Below are 12,108 nucleotides of genomic sequence, written 5' to 3' on the forward strand. Positions count from 1 at the left end.
AGATGATTCTTGTGGGAAAGAATCTTGTCTCTAGACTGAACACTCTCCCTAATCACATCAGCCACAGCTTGTCCTGCTTTTACAATCCTTGATCTTTTCTTATTAACCTTTGACCTAGAAGAAGAGGGGCCAACATTCTTTGATCCAAAATTTCTTGATTCAGATGCAACATCAGTTTCTTGAGTAGGGACACCACGCCTTGATTCAGCTCCAACAGCTTCTTCAGTAGGAATATCACGCCTTGACTCAGCATCATCTTCACCATCAATCTCATCATCATGATCTGAGTGCTTTGTGTCTAAAACATCTTCACCTTGCTGAGCAGACCAACCTTCACCTCCACTAATATAAACTGTCCCAAATACCTTCTCCATCAAATCCATATTTGCTACCGGCTTGTCTTTAAATTTTCTAGCACATGGCCACTCCTGAAACAAGAACAAAATTCAAAGTGAGAACACTGTATTTTCATAGAGATACAAGATACAACAATACAAGTTATTTGAATTTTAAAATGGCCAGGAAACAGAGACAGTAACAGAGACAGAACTATGAGTTTGTTTCAACCAAGGACAGTAACAGAGACAGAACTATGAGCTAGTTTCAACTAAGGACAGTAACAAAGACACAATATTCCCTGTGTTCCAGTCTTGCTCTAGAATAGAAAATCGATCTCTCCTATAAATCTAAAGAGTTCTAACATTTGATATCTAGTTTTACCAGGCAAGTTACAATAGAAAAATCAGAACTTAGAATAAAAGGATCATAGAATCCAACAATAGGGCTGGCGTGCACTTCTGTTAACAGCAATCCAACAATACAATCAAAACTGAACCAGTAAAATTAAGAGGTTCATAGAACTTGTACCTTGCATCGTTCATTCCACCAGTCCTCACTCATGTTGATGAATCCGGTTGAATCAAAATCAAGCCCCGTTCTGTTCCGAGTCAACTTCTTAAAAGACTCATACTGCTTCTTGCAAGTATTGTACTTTATCCCAAATTTTCTCCATGGAATTTTTATACCAAATGCCTCATAGAACTTATCCACTATTGCCTGTCTCCCAGCCTCATTAACCATCTGTTTTCTTATGTTTCCTTTCAGATTCTCATCAAGTCTTAGTTGAAGAAAGAAGCGTGTTTGTTCGTCACTCCATGTAATATTCTTATTTAAAGATTCAAGAAAATAAGAAAAGCATTTGACAAAACTGAGATGAAATAAGAGATTAGAGGGGAAGATACTCACATCAGTTCCAGGGATGGATGTCATTGTTTCTCTTCAAAGGTTTCTGCAACTATCTTCAAAGTAAACTGTAAACATAAGAGTAAGCAATTGAGAACAAACACAAAGACTACTCAGTCTGTAAACATAAACCCATTTACCAGAATACACATTGCAAAAATATTACATGAACACAGCTAACAGCATGACAAATGCAACCAAAGAAGAACAATTTAGGAACAATCTACAGATGCAAACAAAACCCACAACATAACTTATAGGATATAGATTACAGAGATCCTAGAAACTCTTACCTGAGAGAGAGAGAGCCTGATAGAGAGGTTGCCAGAGAGAGAGAGAGCGCCAGGGAGAGAGAGAGAGAGAGCGCCTGAGAGAGAGAGAGAGAGAGAGAGAGAGAGAGAGAGAGCTGGAGAGAGAGCACGCCTGAGAGAGAGATGCAACCAAATAAGAACAATTTATGAACAATCTACAGATGCAAACAAAACCCACAACATAACTTATAGGATATAGATTACAGAGATCCTAGAAACTCTTACATGAGAGAGAGAGAGCCTGATAGAGAGGTTGCCGTAGAGAGAGAGAGCGCCTGAGAGAGAGAGAGAGAGAGCCTGAGAGAGAGCACACCTGAGAGAGAGAGAGAGGTCGTCGGAGCCTGAGAGAGAGAGCCTGAGAGAGAGAGAAAGCGCCTGAGAGAGAGAGAGCATGAGAGAGAGAAAGCGCCTGAGGGAGAGAGAGAGAGCTGGAGAGAGAGAGAGAGAGCCAGAGAGAGACCCTGAGAGAGAGAGAGCCGGAGAGAGAGACTGTGAAAGAGAGAGCCGGAGAGAGAGAGAGAGAGCGTCTGAGAGAGATAGCTGGAGAGAGATAGCTGGAGAGAGAGGTCACCGGAGAGAGAGGTCACCGGAGAGAGAGATCGGAGAGGTCGCCATGAGAGAGATCAGAGTTCGCCGGAGAGAGGTCGGAGGAGATCAGAGAGTTCGCTGCCAAGAGAGAGTACGTGAGAGATGAGAGTGAAAACTCAAAAATTTTAGGGTTATGTGTAGCAGGGTTATTTTTGTCCTTAACCGTTTTTGACTGAATCAGCTGCAGCTGGATGCATGGTGAAGACTCAGCCAGTTTTTTTTTTAAAGTTCAGCTGAGTTTTCAAAACTCATCCAACTGATCTATCTGGATGTACCGATAATTCACACTAAACGAACACCAAAATTCACCTTCACCCAGATGGATCAGTTGACTGAGCAAACAAACAGGGCCAAGATGTGAAAAGTTATTCGGCTTCTCAAACTCTTAATTTTTTTGTCATGTTGTTTATCTAAGCCCAAGACCTATACAAAAGAAGGTGAACCAAACGGCCCATACTATACACTACACCTTTTTGATTACTCCCATTTATTTAGCCAAGTTAAATTTCGTACAAATGATGTCGGAGCAAGGTTATGGCTAATCCAATAATTTACAACAAAGAAGAGAAGGAAAACTACAGGTTAGAAGAGATACTTATTGTTTTCTTGTTCAAGGTAGTTTAAGGAGTAAGGCCTTACATTTATGGTGAGCTAAATCCTAGGTTGTGCGAGTTAGATCAACTAAGCTTATTTGTTAGAATCTTGAGCAGTGATATTATAGTTCTGGGTGGTATTGTTTGTTGTGTTGATGGTTGTGGTCTGCAGCTCAAACTTAGGAAGAGTTGGAGAGTTCTTGAGTGTATTTGAAATTTGGTGCCTGAAGATTAAATACAATAGTCAACCATAAAATCAAATCTAGAAAGATTTAAGAAGGAAAAGTTGATAGTTATGTGACTTTGGGATTTGAAAATACAAGATGATGGGTCAGTTGGAGATTCAAGGCTCGCTTTCACCTCTTAAGAAAGATTTTACAATCTTGATATAATCTGGAAAGGAAGAAGAAGGATCAGCTGCAAAGGTTGATTAAAAGAATGCTGACAAGGATCTCAGAGTAAGAAGCTTGTTGGAATATCCATAAGTGATTATATTCTGAAAGAATCATGCATGAAACAAGTGTTTTTGAGATGTGGAATACACTTGAAAGGATTTACCAAACCAAGTCGCTTCTGAATATAATCTACTTGAAGAAAATTTCTCTTGATACAACACGGAAGAAGAAAAGACAATAAAAGAAAATGTGAAAAAAATTCTGAAGCTAATTGCAGACTTAGAAAGTCTCAAGGTCACTATCTCGGATGAAGACCGGGCAATTCAACTCTTTCCAGGGCTTCCATCAGCTTATGAACCATTGGTTCACACTATCCAGTATGAAACTGGAAAAGAGACGGTAAATGAATTTCTCACTTCAGATTAGTCTAAAAAATTAACTTAAGCAGTACTCAATGGAAGTAGGCAAACCTTAAAGGGTTTGTATGTTAATTCACGTGGAAGAGAAAATAAGAGGTCAAATAGTGGAAATGGAAGCTCAAGACATTGGAAGGGAAGATCTATAAGCAGAAGCTTCAGCCAAAGCCTTCGTTTGATAAGAACAACAAAGGTTGTTTTATTTGTGGAGATAAATGGCATTGGAAGGGAGTGTCATGAAAGAAGACATAGAGATGATGTGAATGTTGTATCACAATTTAAAGAACTTCTAGTAGTAACAACTAGTGGGCAAGATGCTAAGTAAGAGTGTATTATAGATTTTGGGTGTTCATTCCATATTACACATGACATGAAAGTGTTTTTTGACTTTAAAGAGACTGATGGTGGAAAAGTCAAAATGGACAACATCACTCAAAGTAAAGTCAAGGGGATAGGGAAAATCAGAATTAAGAATCAGTATGGTTTATTAGGTCATACTCAGTAACGTAAGATACATATCTGTGGTGAGTACAAATCTGATTTCATATGGAGTCCTACAGAAGTTGGGTTTCAAGTTCAGAGGAGGCAACCTCTTGTTTCAGTTTACAAAGACATGAGGAGGTGATATCAGGAAAATTATCACAAAGGGTTCTATTACCTTCAAGTGTTCAGTCACTAAGGCTGAAGTGAAGGTGCCAAGGGAGAAGAAGGTGAGTAAAATGAAGTGAAGTCTAGTAAAGGAGCTGCAAAGTCTAGTAAAGGAACTGCAAAGTCTAGCAAAGGAGCAGTGAAATCTAGCATATGAGCAGTGAAGTCTAGCAAAGGAGTTGTTAATCTTGCAAATGAGTTGTTAAGTCTAGCAAAGGAGCTATGAAATCTGGTGAAAGAGCTAAAAAAAGAAGAACTCAAGAAAGGTGACTTTCAGCATGAATTTGATTCAAGGGAAAACTCTATTGGAAGTTTGCATTTAAAGTTGTACAAACTCAAGAAATGGAGTAGACTTATATGAGAAAGAAGCGGTCACGGGGTTTCTTTCTGAAGTGACTGAAACATAATGTAGATCTCTCTTTGAAACATGAAAAGGAGAAGCTACCTAAAAACAGAAAAATGCTAAGGGTAAACAAGGAGAGTTCTTGGATGAACGCTTACCGGGTCAAGAGTTGCATCATCAATGTGAACTTCTGACTGCTCACTGAATGAATGAGCAATCCCAAGTAACTCCATTGGCTTGTTGTTGATCTTTCAGGAATAAATTGAAAGGGTAGAGTTAGTTTCTGTAAAGCTTGAAGATAGAAAATCAAGTTTTAGTGTGGAGATTTACCTGGAAAACTTATGGAATGGTGTAGTAGAGTCACAAGTTCCAGGAAAAAAATAAAGGGAAAGCTTTAAAATATCAAAGTAAGTGTTATTGGCTCAGTGTAAAGTAGTTGTTTGTACCGAAATCGGTGCTGTGCTAGGAGTGGACAGATTTCCATGGTGGGATTAGGAGAAGCCTTCATGCTGAGCTTGAACGTGATGGAGTGAGAGTAAAAGAGGTTTAATGATTGTGGCTGGATCCGGTGAAGGGATGTCTACTACCCTTTGGTAGGGATCAAGCCAATCGTAGTTCTACAACAAAGGGTCACAAGTGCCTAGTTAAAAGCATGTGTTGATGTGTTTCTCTCTGTAGAAAGTGTTCTCTCTTTAGAAAGTGAGAGAAGATGGGAGAAAAAGGATCATTTCTAAGGAGGGGGTGCCTCCTTATTTATAGAAGGATAAAGTTTAGGATGTCCTAGTGACCTCCTTTTAGATGGGCTGATCCCATTATCTTATAGACCTTGTTGGAGGCAAAGCCCATGTCCAACAGTAAGCCCCCAGTTCGTTGAGAGAGATGAAATTGATATCTGCGAATTTTATGAAAAGTTTTATAAGACAATGGACTCAGCGCTTTTATACTTTGACGACCTAGGTGAGTTGTACTCTTACTAGGTGAGTCGACTGTAACTCATGCCTAGACCGTAGCTCGGCGAATAACTCGTGCCTAGGAGTCGTACTTCAGTGAATAACTCGTGCCTAGTGAAAGGCGAGTTAATCGAGCTCATGCCTAAAAACTATAGCTTTGCGAGTAACCCATGCCTAGTGAAAGAAGAGTTTACTAAACTCGTGCTTGATAAAAGGCGACTTGACGGTAACTCCTGTCCAGAAAAAGGTGAATTGAATGTAAACCCATGTCTAGTTAAAAACGAGTTTACTCAACTCATTCCTAATAAAAGATGAGTTCATGACTAACTTGTGCCTAGTAAAAAGCAAGTTTGTAAACTCCTTCCTTGGAAAGGTAAGTTGTACTTGTGCCTTAGCGTAATACCTAGTGCCTTAGCATAATACCTAGACAAAAGTCCAAATCCAATGAAGTTGAGAGACAAAATCATACCAGAACCTCGCCTCTGTTACTCGGCAATGGTGATGAGCCCTCGGCGAGAAACTGCACCATGAGCCGGCCAAAAGCCTCTGGCCTAGCAAAAGTAATGAAGTGAAAAGGCCGAGCAAAATGTCTTGACCTCCACGTAAAACTAATCGTTTCTTCACAGTATTGGGCTTGTTGGGTTTTAGCTTTTTGCTTTTTCTTTCAAGGCCCTAGCTTCATTTCATTTTAACACTCGTTGTCTCTCTCTTTTCTTTTAAAAACTGTTCGTCATCTTGTTGCTTGCGAGGAAAGAGGATGAGCTCGAACTCCTTTCTTCTTAAGCTTTTTTTTGTCGGTAGAATTGCGAGTGATTGATTGTGTGAACCGTGATCAAAGTCATGAGCTTGTGATCGACAAAGAGTTGCAAGAGTAAGCGAGATGAGTCTTCTTCTCCATGTCCGAGAAGGTGATTGAGTCTTAAATGAGAGATCGTGCTGGAGACAGAGATCGCGTGCCAAGTGGCGAGATGATGAGCTCAGTTTTGACGAGCTGGAGCTTTGTCCGACAAGATGATGAGACTAGGCTATGATAGTCTTTCGTTTTCCGGCATGTGTTAAACCATAACGAGTGATGGATGTTGATCAAGGCATATCTGCAAGTTAGAGAAACATTATTTCTTGTCTTGGTGGAGAGCTCGAATGATTTATGTCGTCATAGTCACAACAAAGAGAGAGATGAGATGAACTTTGAACGGAGGCACATGAACGAGACTCTTGTTGGATAATTCCAATTAACTTGAGGAGCAAGTTAACTCATTAGAGTGAAGTTTGATGGGTAAAAGAAAAAAAGAAAACATATCGAGCTTAGGATTTATGTTTCCATATTAATATTAGGTTAAGGAGTAGCTTAGTACTATATAAAGAGTCCTCATGGAAAGATGTAACATCAAGAGGAACACATTGATTTAGTTTTGAGAGAATTTCTAAATCTAATAAGAAGATTTAGTTCTTATAGTCTTTTGTGTTCTTGCAATTTTAATTAGTATCAGAGCCAGGTTGACGAAAAATCTGCAAGAAGACCAAAATACCCTTCGAGTTAGGAATGGGAGGTGTGTGTGACAGAGATCAAGTCAAAAGATTCTGGAAGTCAGTTGTGGGACACGAGATAAATGTGGTCCTTAGTTTGAGGTGGAAAACTAAGTCCCACATTGGAGAATTAGACAAGGAGTGTCTAATATATAAAGAGATGTCCAACTCTAATTAGTATGAGGCCTTTTGGGAAAGAAACCAAAAGTAAAACCAAGCGGGATTGCCTAAGGCCCAAAGTGGACAATATCGTACTAATCAAACAATATAGAGTTAAACATGGATCAAATAAATTCCAACAGATGGGAGACAATAACAATTCTCAAGCACATGATAAAGGTCTTGAGATGAAGAAGGACATATGATGTCCGATGCTATCATCAACCAACTACACCGTATGGTCGATGCGAAAGAAAGTGATGCTTCATTTATACGAAGTTTGGGATATGATTGATCCATGGAGTGATGATGCAAAGAAGAACAATATTGAGATTGCTCTAATCTTTCAATCTGTCCCGTAGGCGCTAATACTTCAGATAGGTGAACATGATACATCGAAGAAGATTTGGGAAGCTATCAAATCCTGAAACTTAGGTACTGATCGTGTGAGAGAAGCGAGGTTACAGACTTTGATGTCTGAGTTCGATGGATGATTACGCATGAAAACTTTCAGGCCTAGCATCAAGAGCAGCCGCGTTAGGAGAGATAATGGAAGAATCGAAGATGGTAAAGAAGTATTTGAAGGGACTTCTAAGAACAAAGTTCATTCACATCGTAGCTCCGTTAGAACAAGTGTTGGATCTAAATTCAACGGGATTCGAAGACATTGTTGGTAGATTGAAGGCTTTCGAAGAACGCATAAAAGAAGAAACTCAAGATGAAGATCAATCAAGGCTAATGTTTGTAAAGAATGATACGCAAGGTCGTGGAACCCATAACAACTCGCGAGGAAGAGGCAAAGGTAGAGGTTATGGTGGAAGAGGAAGATGACGAGGAAGGTCTAATGGTTCTGATGGTCATAACAAAGGAGGAGAAGCTTCAGACAAGACCAAGAAGGACTACTCTAAGGTTAAATGCTGGAGATGCGACAAGATGGGACACTTTGGGTCATATTGTCCTACACGATCGAGAGAAGAAACAAATCTAACGGAGACACAAGAGGCAGATGCATTATATATGAACGAAGTTGTGTTCCTCAATGAAGAAATAGTTTTTCCTAAAATATTTGACGAGTGTGATGAAAATATGAGTATATGGTATCTTGACAATGGTGTAAGTAACCATATGACAGGCAAGAGAGAGTTCTTCTCAAAACTAGACGAAAGTGTGAGAGGTAAAGTCAAATTCGGTGATGGATCAAACATCGAGATTGTTGGAAAAGGTTCGATTACGTTCATCGTAAAAATAGGAGAGAGAAGAGCAGTCAAAGATATCTACTACATCCCAAGGCTTAAACACAACATCATAAGTTTTGGCCAAGAAACCGAGATGGGTTGTGAGATTAATATGAGAGAAGACTTACTGATGCTGAAAGATCCCCGTGGAAGTCTATTGGTACAAGTCTAAGGCTCACCAAACCGATTGTACAAGACGCCAACGGAGGTTGAATATCCGAAGTGTCTTCAAATACAAGAAACTGATGTTACATGGACGTGGCATGCGCGGCTAGGACATGTGAACTTTGGAGGCATAAAGAATATGGTAGACAAGGAGATGGTAGTAGGGATGCCTCAGGTGATACATGTGAAAGACGTTTGCAGTTCCTGCTTAGTTGGGAAGAAAACTTGGAAGTCTTTCCCGCCTAAAGCAAAGCATCGAGCATCACACGCATTGGAGCTTTTACATGGTGACTTGTGCGGTCCAATATCACCACCAACACCAGCAAACAATAGATATGTATTCGTCTTAATTGATGATTACTCAAGATATATGGGGACGATTCTGCTAAGAGAGAAGAGTGAAGCGTTCGATCGGTTCAAAAATTTCAAGGAGTACGTGGAGAATCAAACAAAGCTAAAACTCAAGACTTTTCGCACCGATAGAGGAGGAGAGTTCAAATCTTCTGATTTCATTCGTTTTTGTGAAGAAAACGGTGTAACTAGACATCTCACTGCACCGTATACACCACAACAAAACAGTGTGGTCGATAGAAGAAATAAAACACCAATGGAGATGGCTAGAATCTTAATGAAAGCAATGAAGATTCCTAATCAGCTATGGGGAGAAGCAGTACATCATTCAACGTATCTCATAAACCGCATTGCTACAAAGGCCTTGGAAATCAAGACTCCATACGAAGGCTTGTATGTTAAGAAACCGAACATTAAGCATCTAAGGGTCTTTGGATGTGTAGCTTTCGTAAAACTCAACGGTCCTCATCTCAAGAAGCTGGATGATTGATCAAGGATGGTGATCAACTTAGGCACAGAGCCCGGCTCAAAAGCTTACAGGCTCTAAAATCCGGTCGCGAAGAAGGTAGTTGTTAGTAGAGATGTAATCTTTGACGAGAAGAAAAGTTGGGATTGGTCTACACTATCAACAAACGTGGATGAAGAACCAGGACCATTCAAGCTTCATCATATCAATGTTACAGGAGAAGGAGATATTGATGAGCATCAAGATCACCAACACCACGAAGAGCAAAAAAATAACGAAGAAGAAGAAGCTGTAGACGCAGGTGAACAAGAGCAAGTAGCAGAGAACAACGAAGCAAACCAAGACCAGCATGTAAGATCGAGATATGGCCGTAACATAAGAAAACCAAACCGGTTCGATGATTACATCCTACTCGCTGAAGTTGAAGGTGGCCGACTCTTGCTCATCATAGATGGTAAACCAGAAAGTTACATCGAAGCTGTAGTGATACAAGCTTGGATCGATGCAATGAAGGCAGAGATCGAATCTATCATAAAAAAAACAAGACCTGGAAGCTCGTCAAGAAGCCAGCAGGTGTGAAACCGATAGGTTTAAAATGGGTTTACAAGATCAAGAGGAATGCAGGTGGAATGGTGATCAAATACAAAGCAAGACTAGTCGCAAAAGGTTACGTGCAACAACAAGGCATATACTTTGACGAAGTATTTGCACCAGTCGCTCGGATAGAGACGATACGACTACTCTTAGCTTTGGCAGCGACCAATGGATGGGTGATCCATCACTTGGATGTAAAGATTTAAATGGAGAATTAAACGAGGATGTATACATAACTCAGCCAGAAGGTTTTGAAAATAAAGGTAAAGAGAACCACGTATACAAACTCAGTAAAGCTCTATACGGTTTACGTCAAGCTCCGAGAGCTTGGAACATCAAACTCGACCGTGTTCTCAAGGAGATGGAGTTCACGAAGTGCGGTATATCAAAAGAAAGAGAAGGGGGAGCTTCTGATCATAGTTATATACGTCGATGACTTGTTTGTAACAGGGACTTCGCTCAACGTTATCAAGCAATTCAAAGATGATATGTCAAGAAGATTTGAGATGTCAGATCTCGGGAAGCTTACATACTATCTTGGAATAGAAGTAACGCAAGGAGCTGATGGCATTCAAATCAAGCTAGGAGGATACGCGCAAGGTATACTTGTCAAGACGAAGATGGAGTCATGTAACTATACTCACGTTCCGATGCATACAAGTTTGAAAATATCAAAGGCAGTGGAGGAGCCTGGGATTGATGCAACATCGTATCAAAGCACCATAGGATGCTTAAGGTATCTTCTTCATTTACGACCGGACTTGGCGTTTTTGGTTGGTGTATTGAGTAGATATATGCAAAGTCCAAGAGAGAGCCATGAGCAAGCCGTGAAGCATCTGTTGTGATATATAAAGGACACCACTGAGTATGGTCTCTTCTTCAAACGGAGTGGAACAATGGAGATTACAGGTTACAGTGACAGCAGCCATAACATAGACGTTGATGATGGAAGAAGCACAACAGGGTTTATGTTCTACCTAGGAACATCGCCGATCACGTTGACATCATGCAAGCAACCCACAGTGGCATTCTCTTCCTGTGAGGCGGAGTACATGGCAGCTACAGAAGCCGAAAAACAAACAATATGGTTAATGGTCGAGATCATGAACAAATAAGACAAGAAGTGTGTGTTGAAGATTGACAACAAGTCAGCAATTGCCCTCACCAAGCAAACACATACTCTCGAAGTACCACTTCATTCGGGAATGTGTGGAGTTCGACTTGATCGAAGTTAAACACGTACCTAGAGTGGAGCGGAAGGAAGACATACTCACTAAGCCATTGGCGAGTATCAAGTTCAAAGAAATGTGCAAGTTCATCGGAGTTCAGAAGATCAACATACGTGAGATTCAAGTTGGAATTAAGGGGGAGAATGTTGGATAATTCCAATTAACTTGAAGAGCAAGTTAACTCATTAAAGTGACGTTTGATGGATTAAGAAAAAAAAGAAAACATATCGAACTTAGGATTTATGTTTCCATATTACTATTAAGTTAATGAGTAGCTTAGTTCTATATAAATAGTTTTCATGGAGAGATGCAACATCAAGATAAACATATTGATTTAGTTTTGAGAGAGTTTAAATCTAATAAGAAGAGTTAGTTTTTATAGTCTTTTGTGTTTTTGCAATTTTAACTCTGAGTTCTTGCGGAGCTTGTGCCGGTTACGCCATGCTCATCCACTACAAGAAAACAGCGGTATTCTGATGGACATTCCGACGGAAAATGAAATCCTCGGAATTTCCCGAGGAATTTCCGAGGATATTCCGAGGAAACCCAAAATTTGGTTTCCTCAGAATTTCCTCGGAATATACCGACGGAATTCCGAGGAAATATCAATCCGTCGGAATATTCTTATGAAATACCGAGGAAAAATGTGTTCTTCGGAAAAAACCGATGAATTCCGAGGAAATATTATAGCCGTTGGAGAGCCGTTGGGGGATTTTACAAAATTCCGAGGAAATTCCGACGATGATGACTCGGAAACAGACTACAATTGATTTTTTTTTTTTAAAGAAATACCGAGGAAATTCCGAGGAACACTTGATATACTCGATCGATCGATGTGTTTTTGAACATATATCCATCGATCGATCCGTTTATAAAAAAACGTTCGAGATTTTGTT

General features: G+C 40.0%; 2 protein-coding genes across 3 annotated transcripts in view; one reads left to right on the plus strand and one right to left on the minus strand.

The window, feature by feature from the left end:
• The window catches only part of LOC106319804, a 2,988-nt gene extending 1,106 nt beyond the window's left edge, over positions 1–1,882 (minus strand). Inside the window, exons 1-3 of one of the 2 annotated variants that reach the window (XM_013758195.1) lie at positions 1,867–1,882; positions 1,246–1,310; positions 868–1,164 (exon numbers count right to left, since the gene is read on the minus strand). In XM_013758195.1, the coding sequence (XP_013613649.1) occupies positions 868–1,164; positions 1,246–1,269 (321 nt within the window). In that variant the 5' untranslated portion in view covers positions 1,270–1,310; positions 1,867–1,882. Of the gene's footprint in view, positions 1–867; positions 1,165–1,245; positions 1,311–1,535; positions 1,579–1,866 lie in introns of those variants that run through there. The other variant, XM_013758194.1, reaches the window with a different exon arrangement.
• An 8,273-nt stretch (positions 1,883–10,155) lies between these two features.
• LOC106319806 (uncharacterized mitochondrial protein AtMg00810-like) lies at positions 10,156–11,098 on the plus strand. Its single transcript, XM_013758196.1, has 3 exons — positions 10,156–10,246; positions 10,434–10,756; positions 10,838–11,098. Exons 1-3 carry the CDS (start codon positions 10,156–10,158, stop codon positions 11,096–11,098), a joined length of 675 nt encoding a protein of 224 aa, XP_013613650.1.
• Positions 11,099–12,108: the final 1,010 nt, after the last annotated feature.

This window comes from Brassica oleracea, unplaced genomic scaffold (genome assembly GCF_000695525.1).
Source record: "Brassica oleracea var. oleracea cultivar TO1000 unplaced genomic scaffold, BOL UnpScaffold00626, whole genome shotgun sequence".
Classification (NCBI taxonomy): domain Eukaryota; kingdom Viridiplantae; phylum Streptophyta; class Magnoliopsida; order Brassicales; family Brassicaceae; genus Brassica; species Brassica oleracea.

Excerpts from the sequence above, each read along its gene's own strand:
- LOC106319806 (XM_013758196.1), top strand. The coding sequence starts at position 10,156 with ATGGGTGATCCATCACTTGGATGTAAAGATTTAAATGGAGAATTAAAC. Across the intron at positions 10,247-10,433 it reads AGAAGGTTTTGAAAATAAAG|GGACTTCGCTCAACGTTATC; the intron begins GTAAAGAGAACC and ends TGTTTGTAACAG. Across the intron at positions 10,757-10,837 it reads GACCGGACTTGGCGTTTTTG|GACACCACTGAGTATGGTCT; the intron begins GTTGGTGTATTG and ends TGATATATAAAG.